Source organism: Pseudorca crassidens, chromosome 3, assembly GCF_039906515.1.
Source record: "Pseudorca crassidens isolate mPseCra1 chromosome 3, mPseCra1.hap1, whole genome shotgun sequence".
Classification (NCBI taxonomy): domain Eukaryota; kingdom Metazoa; phylum Chordata; class Mammalia; order Artiodactyla; family Delphinidae; genus Pseudorca; species Pseudorca crassidens.
The window spans coordinates 26,195,279-26,212,750 of NC_090298.1; the positions used below are offsets into that span (position 1 = coordinate 26,195,279).

At 38.9% G+C, this 17,472-nt stretch overlaps 1 protein-coding gene across 2 annotated transcripts in view; it reads left to right on the forward strand.

Annotated features, from left to right (window-relative positions):
* The window catches only part of CDH6 (cadherin 6), a 130,150-nt gene extending 113,400 nt beyond the window's left edge, over positions 1–16,750 (forward strand). For both annotated transcript variants that reach the window (XM_067730438.1, XM_067730439.1), the window contains exons 8-12: positions 1,117–1,253; positions 3,782–3,903; positions 4,964–5,081; positions 5,215–5,466; positions 10,758–16,750. In XM_067730438.1, the coding sequence (XP_067586539.1) occupies positions 1,117–1,253; positions 3,782–3,903; positions 4,964–5,081; positions 5,215–5,466; positions 10,758–11,248 (1,120 nt within the window). In that variant the 3' untranslated portion in view covers positions 11,249–16,750. The remainder of the gene's footprint in view (positions 1–1,116; positions 1,254–3,781; positions 3,904–4,963; positions 5,082–5,214; positions 5,467–10,757) is intronic.
* Positions 16,751–17,472: the final 722 nt, after the last annotated feature.

Here is a 17,472-nt window from a genome sequence, read left to right on the forward strand (position 1 = left end):
TTAATGCTCCCCCCATAAAACGGCGTATACATATTTTCCCCTTACATATGACTATCCAGACACTAGTAATAAATTTATAAAGAAGATAACGTTTCTCAAAATCTACTAGTCTTTCATCAATTCCAGCGTTGAAGACTTTGTCCTGTTTTGGTTTCTAAAGCACCTCTTGGTTTTCTTTGAATTCTCCAAACTCTCCTTTTTAAAGATTTATCAAATTCCTACTCTACTCTGGGCACTGTTCTAGTCCCTGTGGGTCTCCATTCTCCCATTCATCCTTTAAGCAAGTCCATTCTTTGCATTTTTCCCGTTCTCTTCCTAGAGTGTTGAATAGGAAATCTAGGTTGTCAGTCTGGATGTTTATCTTGAGCTTCCTGAACGTTCCTCAGGCACCTCAGCCTCAACATATCAAAACTGGAACTTATGATCTTCCCCAAATCCTGTTCTTCACTCCTATCATTTGTGACAGCACCGTCGAACCGTTCTCCACAATTCAGCCAGTGATCTTTGTTAAGCATGAGTTAGATGGTGACACCCCTCTGCTTAAAATCCATTGGAAGATCCACATCCAGTTCAAATAAACTCCAGCTCCTCCCCACAGCCAGCCCATCCTTCTGCAGTCTCGACTGTGGATCTCTCCGCAAGCTCATCTGCTATTTCCCTCTCCAGATTCACTGACCTCAGCCACATTAACCATCTTTTGCTTTTTCAACATAACGATTTTTTAAATAAAATGGATAATAGAAAAGTAGCCAATAACCCTACTTATGCATACACACACACACACACACACACACATTAAAGTCCTAACCAAATGTCTAAAAACTTAAGTTAAAATGTAACAATTACTATATAAACTTGATCTAAATTACATTTTTTTAAATGAAACTTTAGTAATGATACTCAGAATCATGCAACTTGTCTAGTGGGTGTACTATTAAGACCTCAATTGTAAAGAAATAATTTATCAGAATATTTTGCTTAATATTAAGTTACCGATATTCAAATACGTGCTACAGGTAGAAAAAAATTCACGTAACAGATTTTCTGGGAATAGTTTTAGGATGCGAGAATAGCAAATCAAAGAAAACCTTTCTAAATTCTGCTCTGCATTATCAGGTATTCTGTTGATCGACACACAGATATGGACAGAATATTCAACATCGATTCTGGAAATGGTTCAATTTTTACATCGAAACTTCTTGACCGAGAAACATTGCTGTGGCACAACATTACAGTGATAGCAACAGAGATCAGTAAGTCCACCCTTTTACCACTGCTGTCCCTGATTGACAGAGAGAGCATCTCCACAAGGGCTAGTGAAATGCGGCTGAAACTCGTCACCATGTATTGATGATCCCACTCGATACTTATTGAGGGAAAGAGCTCTGCAATGATTTGCACTAATGTTTCTTCTAGACACATGTTGATTCGTTCCTAAAGGCAGAAGCAACTGTGGAAGTTCTGCAGTTTGGGAACAATAAAACAGGAATGCATCTGTCAACCTAGGTTGAATTGGTACATGTTGGATTTGATTCCAAAAAGCTTATAAATCAGAACATTACAGAAGCAGCTAAAAGAAATGGGCTCACAGACGTTGTGTGTGTGTGGCCGGGAGGAGGGGGTGGAGATCAAGTATATTCTAAAATGTAGTCACTGTTTAGAAATCTTCTGGATAGTCATCCTTTAGCTTTCTGTAGAATGTCTATTTCAAAACTGTTACAGAATTAAGAGATATAAATTGTAACTTTTTCATGGTACACCAAAGTGACTACTACTAATCACCAATACTAATCAACACAATGTTTAGAATGAATTTTATGGCAGTCCCCGTGAAATTTAAGGCAGAGAAAAATAGGGCCAAAGGAATACTTCAAATAAAACGGTTATATACAGTGAAAACTGTATAATGTAAACACAATGTATAGACCTAAGTAGATGAAAGAAAAAGGATCTTTAAAATAACATTGAAATGTTTGAAAATAGGCTTCTAAATTATAGCTCATTTTTTAGTTTTTGTTTTTGATTTTTAAAGTTCAAACATTTTTAGCTCAGTGGGGTATCTAGTGTGAAATACTCCATATCAAATGGTATAATACAGTAATATTCTTTGTCAACATAACTCATGAGATTTGAAGTGACTGAAAGATATTGACTAGAATAACAACCAATGTGGACAAAATGAAGCATTGCTTTCTGATAGTGATAAGAACTCCTCATTATAAATTTGTTAGGTAGGAATCTGATTTTCAGAATTTATGTGGACTAATGTGGATACCAATGACTGAGAATACTTCAAGCTTTAAAATTACAAAACTATTTCCCACTGAAAAGATCATTTTTTATAACATCATGAAATTTTATTTTTTACTGAAGTAGTCATCTCGTGTGTATTTTAAACTTTGTACCTAAAAATTTCTGTTTTTAAGATTTAATGTTTCTATGATATCTCTGAAAGTACTAGTGATAAAGATCTTTTAAAACTTCATCTTCTGCAGTTCTAACTTGGGAAGAATAATGTGAGCAAAATTTTAGATGCAAAGGAACCTAAGAATCTTATTGTCTAAACTTCTTAACTACCTTTGATGCCAAGAGCCAAGAGCTTGTATTAAACCAACACTCTCCCACTCCAGGGCCATTGCACCTGCCATTTCCTCTACCTCGAGAGCCGGAAATATTCACATGGCTTAATCCTTCTCTTCATTCATAACTCTATGCAAATGGCATCTCATCAGAGAAGTCAATCCTGGTCATCCCATACAAAGCAGCACCTCCATCTCTCTCCAGTCCCTTTTGCCTGTTTAATTTCTCCATAGCATTTGCCATCTGGCACATTATATATTTATGTGTTTACAGTTCGCCTACCCCCATAAGAACAATGCTCCAGGAAGCAGGATCTTTGTTATGTACCCCAAACAGTGGCTGGCACTACTTAGATATTAGATGCTCATTAAATATTTATGAAGTGAACAAACAAATAGACATGAGTGAAGTGAGTGAAGAGACCTGAGGTAAGAGACTCCAGCTCCTGATTCTTAGAACAGGAATCTGCCTTCCATACTACCCAGGAGATTATCAGAGATGACAGCCAAAATACTTCATTTATCTCAGGTCTTCAAACACTGATTCTGCTCTATCATTATCCTAGATGAGCAGCCTAGGCTTTGGAGTCAGACAGACCCAAGTTTGAGTCTAGGCTCCAGTCCTTACTATCTCTGTGAATATGGACAAGTTACCTAACTTCTCTGTGTCTCATCTATAATATGATGTGTTTCCTCATCTATAGTATGGGGGCAATAATTATATTTATCTCAGAAGTTTATAAGGATTAAATAAAATATAACAAAGTGCTCAGCACAATGTCTAGCTCTCAAACTAAAAAACTAAGACCATTAACAATCATTATTATCCCATCCTTTTTCCTTCTGCCCACATTTTTCCCATCTGCCTACTTCCTTGGCCTCCTTTAAAATATGCTTCTAAAATTCCTTTCCTGGAGAGCTTTTCTTTATTTTGTGTTACTCTGGGGTTTGTTATACAGTTGCACTGTACCAATAGAAGTAGCTTTGTCTCCTAGATATTTCCGTCAGGTGTATCCAACTCCAGAAGTACCAAACAATCTAATTCTACTTTTTTGTGACTATGATGATACATAATTCACTGTGGTACTCACAGGAGCCTTGGGGAATCTATGTATGAATGAGAAAGGAGTGAGTAACCATCATCTAAAGGGGCTGGCCATCAACATATAAATGCCTATTCCTTTCTTTTTGGCATTTTGCAGATAATCCAAAGCAAAGCAGCCGAGTACCGCTGTATATTAAAGTTCTAGATGTCAATGACAACCCTCCAGAATTTGCTGAATTCTATGAAACCTTTGTCTGTGAAAAAGCAAAAGCAGATCAGGTGAGTTTCAAAAGAAAGTAAATTAATTAGCTCAGATTAATTTAGATCTTCTAATAATTCAGATGATACACAGAGCTGAGGGCGAGTTTTGAATTATCTATGAGATAAATGCCAACAAAATTATTACTATAAATAAGAACCACGATGAATGTTTAACTTGCATAAGAGAACAAACAGTTTTTAAGAACAGGAAGTTCATCAGTCTCAAAGACTGACGCTGATCCCAAATCAGTCTTAAGTTTTGACATAAAATAGATTAGTCACAGCTTTATTGGAAAAATCTTTACTGGTGAGCAGATACTTTTAATTACCATATATACTGGAAAGTAAAAGCTAGAACATATTTTACAATTGCCTATAATTCATAGTTTCACTTACTTACATTGCCCATCTGTACAAGCAGTACAAATTCATGAATGTTTTACTGTTTTACACATTTGTCCCCACCTGAAATCGGTCTTTTCTGACAGTGATATAAAAACTATGTTACAGTTTGTCAAAATAGAAGTGCACTGTTAAAATGTATGTTAAAGTGAGAAGCTGAAGTTGTGTGTTTTATATTCAAATTAGCTTTTTTTTGCAGCTTGACGGCTTATGTATATGCCAAGATTGAATTTCTAAGCAGGCTGTCCAAAGAGTGCCTCCATTTACTTAAGCTGCAATATTGTCATAGATCATTGTGATATTTTATAGCTTGGTATCACTCTAGGGCCATGTTTCTCAACCCAGGTGATACTGCCCCCCAGGGGACATTTGGCAATGTCTGGGGACATTTCCGATTGTGACAAGGAAGAGGGTACTGCTGGATTGAAGGGAGGAGACCAGGCTTGCTGCTAAAAATGCTACAGTGCGCAGGACAGCTCCACAACAAAGTACTGTCCCTGGCTCTACTTCCAGCCTATTAGTTCTTTGCATACAGTGGATTCATTGTAAATTTTCTAGAGGCTATCATTTTAAAAGTAAAATTAGAAATCATTTGATCAAGCCATTTACTGCAAAACTGTAAGAAACACTGTTGAGTCAGCAAGACTTGATGGCAGCTTTATGGTTTCAATTTTAGTTGATTCAGACCCTACGAGCCGTTGACAAGGATGACCCTTACAGCGGGCACCAATTCTCGTTCTCTTTGGCCCCAGAAGCAGCCAGTGGCTCAAACTTTACCATTCAAGACAACAAAGGTAAATGAGCCCAAGTTGCCTTGTCTGTCTATATATCTATATCTGCATCTATTATCTGTCTACTCCCATCACAATTGATCCAATATATAACATGGTTTCCACTTCCATTCACCACTTTGCTTTCCGGTTCCAGACAACACAGCGGGAATCTTAACTCGGAAAAATGGCTACAATAGACACGAGATGAGCACCTATCTCCTGCCTGTGGTCATATCAGACAATGACTACCCAGTCCAAAGCAGCACTGGGACAGTGACTGTCCGGGTCTGTGCGTGTGACCACCAAGGGAACATGCAGTCCTGCCACGCGGAGGCCCTCGTCCACCCCACGGGACTGAGCACGGGGGCTCTGGTTGCCGTCCTGCTGTGCATCGTGACCCTACTAGGTAAACTGCTTCTCCCTGCATCCTATCTCCCCGTGCTGAGGGGCACACACTGTTACTGTGGCTCTCTAGATTTATCCGCCTCCCCCATTAAGGCATACAGCCCGATCTAGGTGAGGAGAGTTATGTGCTGAGAATCTTATGTGGTCCACCCGTGAACTAGTTTTTGCTTGAAAATGGCTTTGGAGAATGAACAGCTGTGAAACTTGCCCATGTCTTTCCCTACCCAGGGAGTCATTCCACCAAAAGAATCTCTTTTCTATCAGACTGGGAATGAACCACAGGGGGATTTGAGGGCAATATAAATATGCCCTTTCCATTTCATTTGTTGTTTAATATTTAACCTGGCAAACGTTAAATTTTCAAAGAACAAAAGTCATTGGACATGGGGTATGTAATGAAGGCCATTTCTACAAAGGTAAAGTTTAAAGATCAATGGGAAAGTGGAAAGAGAAATGTGATGACTTTTTTTTTTCCCATACAGGAGAATAAATCGTGGTGAAATTTTCTTTATCTCAGAAAACTTATTTGGATCCACCCACTTAAATAACTACCTTCTTAGCATTGCTCTCTGATTGCCACATACACAATGTCTATTATTTCTCAGACTCTCAATAATAAATAACGTTTGTGACTCAGGAAATAAATCTTTGACCTAAAAGAAATGAATGAATAGTGAAAATCAAGATCTAATGGTGAATCAAAGGAAATTTTTACCCCCAACTAATTAAGTGCACAAGTTGAGCTCAAAATGCTCCAAAGCCCCTTGACTGTTGTGAACTAAGAAATCAAATGCTAGTTAATGCAGCCCTTCAAAAAAAAAGTTAAGATTTGAGAAGCTTGCCTACACCATGGGGGGGAAAAATAAGCCAGAGTTAACCTGGATTTCACAGAAGGAGAAAAACTCCTTTTTAAAAAATGACAATATAGTGACTTTGAAAAGCGGAAAGGAAAACCTCCATTTCTCCAAGAAGAGAAAGCCTAGGGATCCCTGTTCAAGAGTTTCACGTTCCAGATCAACTCTGCTAATTATAACAGAGTCTTGAAACTCGGCTAAAGAACTGTGATTCTCTTTGTCAGCTAAGATTTGGGGGAAGTATTTCAAGATATGAGGGTAAATAAAAACTGACAGTATGCAAAGACAAATCAGTGTTCTAATGGTGTGAGTCTGTAAAAACTGTTTTCCAAGAGAAAGATATGAATATTCTTTTTGATTAAAAAAAGAGGTTATATGGGCTTCCCTGGTGGCGCAGTGGTTGAGAGTCCGCCTGCCGATGCAGGGGACACGGGTTCGTGCCCCGGTCCGGGAAGATCCCACATGCCGCGGAGTGGCTAGGCCCGTGAGCCACGGCCGCTGAGCCTGTGCGTCCGGAGCCTGTGCTCCCCGGCGGGAGAGGCCACAACAGTGACAGGCCCGCGTACCGCAAAAAAAAAAAAAAAAAAAAAAAAAAAACGAGGTTATTTTTAGAAGGGCTAGACTGGCATGCCATACTCAGGTAGAATTCCATGGACTCATGGTCTATGGAGGAAGAGCCAGCCTTCATCTCATAGAGGTCATGCTTCCCTTCCCTCATCATCTACCCACTTTGTCCTCCCCCTTAGTTTCCTTCTAACCAGCTCCCTATGTCCTCTCTTTTCATCTTTTCCCTCCAGTGACTTCACTGTCTCCTCATTACTTCTAATTTGCCTCAGTGTTTCCCACATCTTGTCTAGTCTCTTTGGAATTCTGTACCTAATTAAAAAGGAGAAAAATGGGAGCTAATCTTTACTAGGCTCACAGCATGGGCTAGACACTGGGCAAGATGCTTTACAAATGTCTTTCTCACTTAATCCTCAGAACCATCTAGTCTATATTTATCTGCATCTTACATATGAAAACAGAGGGCCCAGGGTGTGAAGCCAAGTTACACAGCTAACAGGTGGTAGAGCTAAGTTCCAAACGCAGGTCTTTACCCTGCCGACCCCTGGTGCTTCCACACTGTACTCTATTTTCTCCATGAACTTATAGAATGCAGTGTAACTTTCAGGCTGAAAGAGAGCTCGAACTAAAAATGAGACCATTGAAGAAAGTGGCCGCAAACCTGAGAGTTGGTAAGAGAAGGAAAGCCACATTGATATAGGAGGAAATCTGCCGTCAAGAAAGTGGATCATGTGGCATCTGTTGTTTTTGTCAATAAAGCAACAGTAAAAACAACTACTACATCTCGTGCTTCTTTGGTGCTTTAGAGTTGGCATAATAACTTTCACACTGGGCACTGTGTTATCGCTTCTCTTTTACAGAGAAGGAAACTGACTTAGAAAGGTCGGATCGTTTAAGTGAACCTAGATCTGCTGATCTCAGATGCCTTGCTACCTTCCAGTTTTATGATGGGATTTGAACACAAATTTGTCCAAGCACGCTGGCCCCAAATATCTCACTGCTGTCCTCTGGACTCAAGGGGGTAGAGAAAAGGGAAGGGCTCAGTTACAGAGAAGGCAGCATTTTACTTTCTCAGAGTGTTTTTGTTCCATGTGCTTAGAACTCACATTTTCGGTTTATAAAAATTAGCTTTGAAAAAGATCTTCCTTTTAGACAGTTACACCCTCAAGAAATTCTGTTCAGATGTGCATTGGGCCAATAAGAAAAGATATAGGCAGTTGTAACAGTAGGAGAATTAGGCAGTGCACAAATGCCTTTAAATTACTGAATGTGCCCTCTGTCTTCTAGACAATTGCACTTTCAGGTGTGCACAGGAGTAAAAGACAAGATGTAGGCACCTTAAGCTGCGGAAAAATCAGGAAGTGATAAATGTCTGCTATCTTGCCTTAAACGTTGGAATGAACCTGTGTCCATCAGGATTTATTTCTTTGAGCGACAGTTAGCTTGATTCTATTCTCTATCCCAAAGGCTGTCCTTATTTACAACCCTCTGTTTCGCAAATCCGCGTCACACTGGAAACCAGCATAAAAGGTAGATTAAGAGCATCCCTCCACCCAAAGCCGTGCAATTTTCCACCCACCTGGACCCCCGGGTAAAGTGAAGGCGTACAAAGAACACACAGCCCCACTTGACATGGCCCTTCCTACTCCGCTCGTCTCCCCGGCACCTCACACGCTGCAGGCACACCCCCACCCCGTGGCCTTCCTCCTAGCTCTGTCCTTTTCTCCAGATAGTTCCTTACATAACTCCTCATCTCTTTGCTCAGATGTTACTTCCTCAATGATGCAGTCTCCCCCCCAGAAAATATATACAGCCCCTCAAACGTCCACGGAAGTCCTTCCCATCCTCCTTACTCTGCCCTACTTTTTCTTGTTTCCATTGCAGTTATCACCTTATAATAATTTCCTTATTTATTACATACATTGTTTTTTTTCTGTCTCTATCCGCCACCCCATCACCACCACTCCTGCCTCCCTTTTTCAGACAGGCTCTTGATCTTTTTTTTTTTTTTTATTGATAATGCTTAGAACTACACCTGGCACAGAGTTGGCACTAAATAAATATTTATTGAATGAACAAGTAAATAAATACCCTGAATGAAAGGGATAAATGAGGCATCAGGATACTCTCTGGCAGCAAAAGAGAATGTGTACCGTTACACAACCGCATGCTTGAAAACAGCAAAATTGCATATCCTTTAGAAATAGTCTACAATCCAAACATGCTTCAAAGCAGGGTAATTAAGAGTACAGGCTTTTTAGTCTGACTGACCTAGATTTCAATTGTTTGTACACGTGACATCTCTAAACCTCAATTTCCTCTTATGTAAAATAGAGTTATAATGATGGTACCTACTTTGTAAGACTATTATGATAATTAAATTCGATTCGGTATGTAAAGCACTTAGCACAGTGCTTGGCACATAGAACTATCTCAGTAGATCACCAATTATTAATACTATTAACATCTGAAATGTTAAATATATAGACACCTGGGTGTGCCTATATCCATTAATATAGAGATAGATATACACATCCACCAAAAGCCATTATTCTGCAATTTTTATTGTGATAATTCAATTTGCACGGCTCATAAAAACTGGACCATGTTATGGATGAGAGAGTAAAGAGGTGTTACTGGTACTAATCTCCCATGGACAACCCCAGGTTAACAATGCATTTTCTGCCCTGGATGGCTGTTTTCTCTCCAAGCTGTCAGTATGTTGTCACTTTCCCATCTATGTGTTCATTCATGGATGTGTCTCTTTACAGGTAGCCAGCTGTTTTCTACCCAACCAGCTATGAAGAAACGTCAGGAGCTATTTGTTTTTGTTTTTGTTTTTTTTGCGGTACACGGGCCTCTCACTGTTGTGGCCTCTCCCGTTGCGGAGCACAGGCTCCAGACGCGCAGGCTCAGCGGCCATGGCTCGCGGGCCCAGCCGCTCCGCGGCATGTGGGATCTTCCCGCACCGGGGCACGAACCCGTGTCCCCTGCATCGGCAGGCGGACTCTAAACCACTGCGCCACCAGGGAAGCCCACGTCAGGAGCTATTTAAACACAGCTCTTGCTTTGCCTCTAATCCGAATTAGGAAAAATCAAAAGAACAAACGTTCCGGTCAATAGACTTACAGAACATGAAACTCTGAGAGATTTTTTAAGTTCCCACTCAAATGTGTTTGTTTTGTTTAGCCTAAACACAGATAATCTGGCATGTGCACTATTACCTGCCCCCTTCAAACTGGCTGATCTTGAAGTCCAAAACGGCTTTCTGAATTGTATCTGGGTCTCTGCAGGTATTACCTGTCCTTATATGCAAGAAAGGTATCCAAACATCCACGTCTCTACTTTGGGTTTTAAACTAACTTTATACTTTTCTTGGGAAAAACAAAGAAGGCATCAGTGCAAAAGTTATTTTAGAAGTGGAGTTATGCAAACCCTTCAACACATCCCCGAAGGTGCCAGCCTTGTACTTATAAACAGTTTCAGAGCATTTCAGGTGTTCAGCATAATTTTCACTCTTATTGCAGTGCTCTCACTGTGTTTGAGCTCTTTTTTATCATTATTTTTTTTTCCCTTACCTTGAAACTAGTCTGCCATTTCAAAGCAAGAAGGAACTACTGACAAAACATGAAGGTGTTCTATCCTCTACTTAAATCCTAACTTTCTTTCAAATAGTTACTCGATTTGGGGGTGGGAGAGGGTCATGGTTTGATCATGCGTGGAGGCACGTGCAACCTTAAGGAAGCAAAAGTTGAGTCTCGAGTAGTTTCCTCGAAAACTTTGAAAACTTCACTTTGGAGCAGTGTTTCTTCCTGATGTTAATTGGTCGGCAAATTAACTTTCCCTTCCCTCGCTGTTTTGTTTCTGCTTCCAGTGACAGTGGTGTTGTTTGCGGCTCTCAGGCGACAGCGGAAAAAAGAACCTTTGATCATTTCCAAAGAGGACATCAGAGACAACATTGTCAGTTACAACGACGAAGGTGGGGGAGAGGAGGACACCCAGGCCTTTGATATCGGCACCCTGAGGAATCCCGAAGCCATAGAGGACAGCAAATTACGCAGGGACATTGTGCCCGAAGCCCTTTTTCTACCCCGACGGACTCCAGCAGCTTGTGATAACACCGACGTCCGAGATTTCATTAACCAAAGGTTAAAGGAAAATGACACGGACCCCACTGCCCCGCCCTACGACTCCTTGGCCACCTTCGCCTACGAGGGTACCGGTTCGGTGGCCGATTCCCTGAGCTCGCTGGAGTCGGTGACCACGGATGGAGACCAGGACTACGAATACCTTAGTGACTGGGGGCCTCGGTTCAAAAAGCTCGCAGATATGTACGGAGGGGTGGAGAGTGACAAGGACTCCTAATATGTTGCCTTTTTCATTTTCCAGTACGACACTGAAACATGTGAAGTGGCTCTTTCTTTCTATTTATCCACCGCTCCGTGAAGGGTTCTCTGTTCTACCCGTTCCAAAAGTTAATGGCTGCAGTCCGTGCGGATCCAATGTTAGAGACTTTTTTTCTAGTACACTTTTATGAGCTTCTGAGAGGCAAATGTTTATTTTTTAGCACATCTAGTTAACCATGTCAGCCCAACAGGCACCGTGCTGGAGGAGAGGATGGGGAGTAATCCTTTCCCCTGTTCTCTTAGTGCAGGTTTGGAACATGCTCGATTTCACTGGCCTGGTCTCATAGTACATTGCATTGACTCAAGGTCAGCTGACTGCTCTGTACATTTCACATGCTAATGGGATAAGGGATTATACGTTATAAGAATATAGTTTTAGTTAAAGAAATGAAGGAGGAACCACTGCTCCTGGTATATCAGCTCACAAGGAGATGATGAACTATATATGGGTGTGTATTTCTGTTACAAAGAATTTCAAATGATATTTGCCAGTCCTGTTTATCCTTCATGATCTTTTTCTGGCACCAGTGACTATTCAAAACATCAGATCCACCAACGTTTTGAGAAATGATGCCAATTAAATGGTAACATTCAAAGATAACCAAAAAAAAAAAAAAAAATTTAATAAGACCTCATTCCTTGCCACTGACTCATAATTTGTTATATATTAGACATACAAAAGTTTGCCCTTGCACCATATAAAGGGAAAAGAAAAATAGATAATCAATGTTAACAAAGGAAATATTTAGCATATTTTAAAGTTTGGGCCACCAAATGTATCATGAAATTATTTCAGCCATCAGTAGGCTAATTACAAATAAGTCTAAATTGTTTAGAAAGTTCTTGAAGGAACTTTTCTGAGACAAAGTTTAACTCCTTGTCTGTAATTGTCAGTATTATTCTAATATACTTGAAAGTAGCAGTGTGAAGTACAATAATTCATATTCTTCAGATACGTCTTATACAATTAAGTTGCATTAGTGAAGGTAGATTACATAAAACTCAGATCCCTCTCTCAGAGTCTAATGGGGAGGTAAGAGCCAGTCACACTTGAACTTGACACCCTGCCCTTCACATTTGGAAATATCCATATATTTATATAACATGATACATATAGATGAACACTGAAATCACGGTGAAAACCTACATATTACATGTTTGGAAAACACTTAAAAAGGGAAAACTTGGATTCCCTTCAACAAGGGTGTTTAAGATTGTAATTAAAATGATAGCTGACTTTCAAAAGCATTAAAATTTTTTCATTGTTTTTAACTTTGTTCCCACGGCAATCCCTGCCCTCCTTGTCTTTGAACGAATGATAAAGTAATGGTCTCAAACTGCAACAGAAAAGTAATGTACAATCCTTCAAATCCATTATTTCTCTAATTATGCAATTAGCATCATAGTTATCATCCAGAGGACCCTGAACTGAACTAATCCTTTTGGCAGGTTCAGATCATTTATTTCATATGCTGTTCTAATGATTTTTGTCATTAGACTCTTACATTGTGCAGTCATCAGAAATTTCCAAAGTACTGTAATGAAACATCCTTGTTTTGAAAACTTTGAAAAAAACAGGCTCTGTATGTATATAATATGTACTTAAGAATACGCTGACTTCAATTATTAGTCTTAGGGATTTATTTTCAATTAATGGTAATTTTCTACAGATAATCTTAGTGCCATTTCCATTTGGGGATAATGTCCTATCAGCACATACTTTCTATTTGGAAACACACTGTTGTTTAGTAGTTAAGTTCTAAATAGGTTTATTACCCAGGAAGTAAAGACAGCACCTTTAAAATAAGAGAAATATAGTCTTTGGGGTTACCCAATGAGAGTGAAAATTTTTTACAACCATATTATTCCTTGTGTTTCCTGAATGGATGGACTTCCCTGTATACTAACAAGTATTTCATGGTTGGGCTGTTTCCTGCTTACAAGGTTTTCTTTTCTAGTTCTTCACACACACACAGACATACACACACACAGGAACGCAGACAAAATACTACAGGAGGGCTTCACTGTAATGAGTCGATATATATCATAGTCACAGGTAAGTGTTGAAAAAAAGATAGCTTAGGAAAGTTAATTATAAGAACTAGTTATTTATAGCAATAGAACAGCACCTTAATCACACAAATTACTGTAAAATTTAAGAGCTCTCTATCCTTATATTTCATGTCATGTAATAAAGTATATCAAGAAAGACAGTCCTGTAAAAGAAAAGTATCATCAGAAGTCTTCCTTCTAAAATTTTGGCATTAATTGGAATGTGTGTGGGTTGATGCCAGCAACTTCCATGTTTAAGGGTAAGGTTTACGCTTTCCTCCTAAAGTGAAAGTAAGAAGTTCTGTAGTGGAACTTCTGAGGTGTAATTGGAAGTTATCTTATTCCACCCTGAAGATGGGACAGTTATACCAAGAGCAGGTTAATATGACTAAGTACATAACTGTTAAATCTCTTACCACAAAAGCTGATGATGAAGTGAATCTCTAAGAAGTTGGATAGATTGGAGCTGAATATTTTGCACTAGGGTCCTATAAATGTCAAGACTGAGTAACATTTTCCTAAAATTAAAGCTGCCTGATGTCGTGGAAACAATAAGAGCCATAGTTCCATCATTCTGTGCTGGTCTCACTTCCTTCCACCAAGACATCCGGTCAAGAACCTGGGTTGACATGAATGACTGGAGAAAACATTAGCTTTCAGCTCAGTTTTCACACTGTCTCTGTCCTGATGTTAGATGTTTGTGATGAGAAAGGAGGAAATTGAGAAGAGGTAAAGTTGTTTTAATATTTGCTTTAATCACTGAGAAACTAAAATTCATTGAGTATAGGGAGATTGCCTTCGTGGGTTGTTTCAAGAACTTTGAGGCCCTTCTCACTTTTTTTTTTTTTTTTTTTTTTTTTTTGCCCTCTATTCAAAGGAGAAAGTTTCTTCATCACTGAGATGTTCCCTAGAATAAGCTGAAATTTTGAAAACATTAGGCTATTGTGCATAAGTTTAAAGCCCCTTCACTTCATGGCACTTTCTTCTGAAAGGCCTGGAAAACATTCATTCCCAAATAAAAGACTAAATCAAATGAGGGAGAATCAAAACTGGTTTCATAGAGCCATAAGAGAGGGGACCTGGGCCCAGAAAATATATGTTTTTGTAAGAGCTTTCCTAGCTTTACAGTTTAGGTGCCTATAGGGAGGTTTGGATACAAATCAACTCCATTTTCAGATGGAATAACACCTGGTGTTATATTCTAACTCAGTATAAAAATTTTGGTTTAGTGTTTATTTTCAGCTCCCAAAAAGTTATACAAAAAGTTCTTATAAGTTGAATCTCTATCTTAGAAGCATCCAAATTTTATGGATCCAAACTAACTTCAGAATATTTTCATTCATTTCACTTTCAGGTAATTTTTAAATTTAAACATTTAAGTGATACATACATTTGAGGTGTTCTGATTTGCTGAGCAATACCTTATACCAAATGCTTTGTCTTGAAATGGGTATTTCACTGGAGATAATCATGTATAAACTATGAATTGGGCATTCCTCAATTCTATATACTTGAGGACCATTAAAAAAGTATGCAGTTGAAAGGAAAGAAGAAACTTGATTCCTGGGCACAAACTAAATATTTAAAGCAGGTACAGCTAAATTCATTTTCCCCAGAGACTGAACGAACCACCAAATAAATTATTTTTTCATAGTCACTAGTGTTGAAGTGGTGTAATTACTTTGGAAGAACACTAAAAAGTCATGATCTCCACTATTTTGAAAGGTATCCTCTGAAAAGGATCATTTTAGTGTAATTTTATTCTTTTTTTTTTTTTTTTGGTCTAGAGGAAATCTTTTTTGAATTGTGACAGGAGATTAAAAATCCAAGCAGTCTACTATTACCACTACAACCCAGCCTCCCTTAACAGATAATAAGAGTGGAAAGATTAAGACTTCGTGTGTGCATCTTCAGGAAAATGAACTATTTCCTGAGGTCTGACAGCAGCTTTCTTTTCTAGAGAATACAAAATTACAGTATCATCTCCTTAAAAGTTCAGTGATTCTTACGGTTGCAGCATTTTTAATCTCCCTTTGGCATCTTTATGGAATAATTTTCTAAAGGGATAATTCTCTACTAAAAAATATCGGACCCCGACCATATTTTCTGTGCAGAGCAATACATTGACTCACACACTTGTTAAAAGTTAATAAAGAAATAGTTCATTTTTAAAGCCAGAAGTTTATGGTCTCTGCATTGTCAATTTAATTTAAGCATTGCTGAGACAATCTTTAATCTACTCCCCATTTGGTAATACCTTATTTATGATGCAGTTTCATTTTTTAATTTGGGGGGAACGTTTGCCCGACAGAGCCAGCAGATGAAAGTGCTGAAAGGAGGTGAAATAGAAACAAAGCCTATTACCCACTGTATTTCAGACAGGACCAGGCACTTAGCCGAAGAGCCACTGGGTTATTAGATTAATTTCAAAAGAGCTTTTACAAGTTGCTTAATTCCCTTTTTTTAAAAACGCATGGACCACAAACTCAAATTTCTCCTCAAATGGGGTTAATCCGACAAATGAGGCATGGACCCAGCGTTGTGGAAAAAGCATTCCACTATAATGAGATCTTGGTCTTTCTTGCAAGACTGTGCTATTTATGTAAATACGTCTAGAGGCACCTGCTATAAGCTTTTAGTTTTCTATGATCTATTAGTTTAGTGTTTATTAAGGAATCATATGTATAGAATTACTAGGCATTCAGGAGGAATGCTGTGTAGCAAACGAAAACTGATCTGCTCGGGAGAAACACAGGAGCGATTCAAAACCACTGTACTATTTTGTTTGTGATTATTTTCATTGCTTTGAAAGTAAACTGCATAAGAATAGGACTTAAAATAATTGCTATGGGCATCTTCAGTAGTACCAAGCTAAGGCAACATGGCATTCTCCTACAGTGATTTGTGATTTTAAACCCCCAAAATAAAAGCTTTTTGGTATTGATTGTTTTTAATTAAAAATACTCCCAAGTATAAATTGAAGCTGATACCACCCTGGAAGATTTACTGACTGGAGTGCTCAGTTCATGTGGTTTTTCTCGGTATCGCTCGTGTCTTTGGCAACAACACCTGATGGAAACAATCACTGCTCAGCTTTCATCCACATTTCTAGCTAGGGAGATTTTCATAACTTCACAGTTTACATGAGAAAGTTTTCTGTATTAGAAGAATGGGGTTGAGACAATTACCTTATAGCTCAGTGTGGTCGGGCCTTTTGTTGTAGTCAAATGGCAAATACACGCTCCTTGAAATGGCTTCTTTTATTTTCCTTTGTTTTCTTAGACGTAAAAATTTGAAAAGAATGCAATTTAAAAAGTGATTTCTCACAAAGAGTAAATATGCCTTTTGCAAATCAATTTTTGTAACAAGTTATTTATATGATATTACTTAATAAACTGGTTTTTTCTAACTTGTTTTTTTTTCAGTTCTCTCAAACTGTTGTTTGTAATCAGAGATCTTTAAAATGTACATACTGATACACACTTTATCTTTCCAAATCTGCTGTTTTAACCTCTCAGAGAGCTAGCTAAAGCCAACTTGTTATACAATAATTAGCTTGTAAACAACAGTTTCTCCCAGCCAGCAATATATATCATTGGCAGGGCCCTGCAGACTTCTTACCACTGGGACATCAAGAATTCTACTGTTATTTATGGAATCGCTGTATTAAGAAAGCTGATTATCCTCATGGTAATTGCTTTAGATAAAAAAGGACAGTTCTATATTTTTGCCCATCCCAAATCTCCATCCTTCATTTCCCTCCCATACAAGCAATTATCTATGGATCTCTGATTTAAAAAAGAAAAAGGGGGGCTTCCCTGGTGACGCAGTGGTTGAGAGTCTGCCTGCCGATGCAGGGGGACACGGGTTCATGCCCCGGTCCGGGAAGATCCCACATGCCGCGGAGCGGCTGGGCCCGTGAGCCATGGCCGCTGAGCCTGTGCTCCGGACGTGGGAGAGGCCACAACAGTGAGAGGCCCGTGTACCGCAAATAAATAAATAAGTAAAAATTAAAAAAGAAAAAGGGTTAGTGCAAAGGGGAATAAGAATAAAATCCTTCCAGCATTCTTATACTATGAGTAAATAAAATGTTTTCAGCATATTCAGAGCTATAATATTTTACCCGCTTGC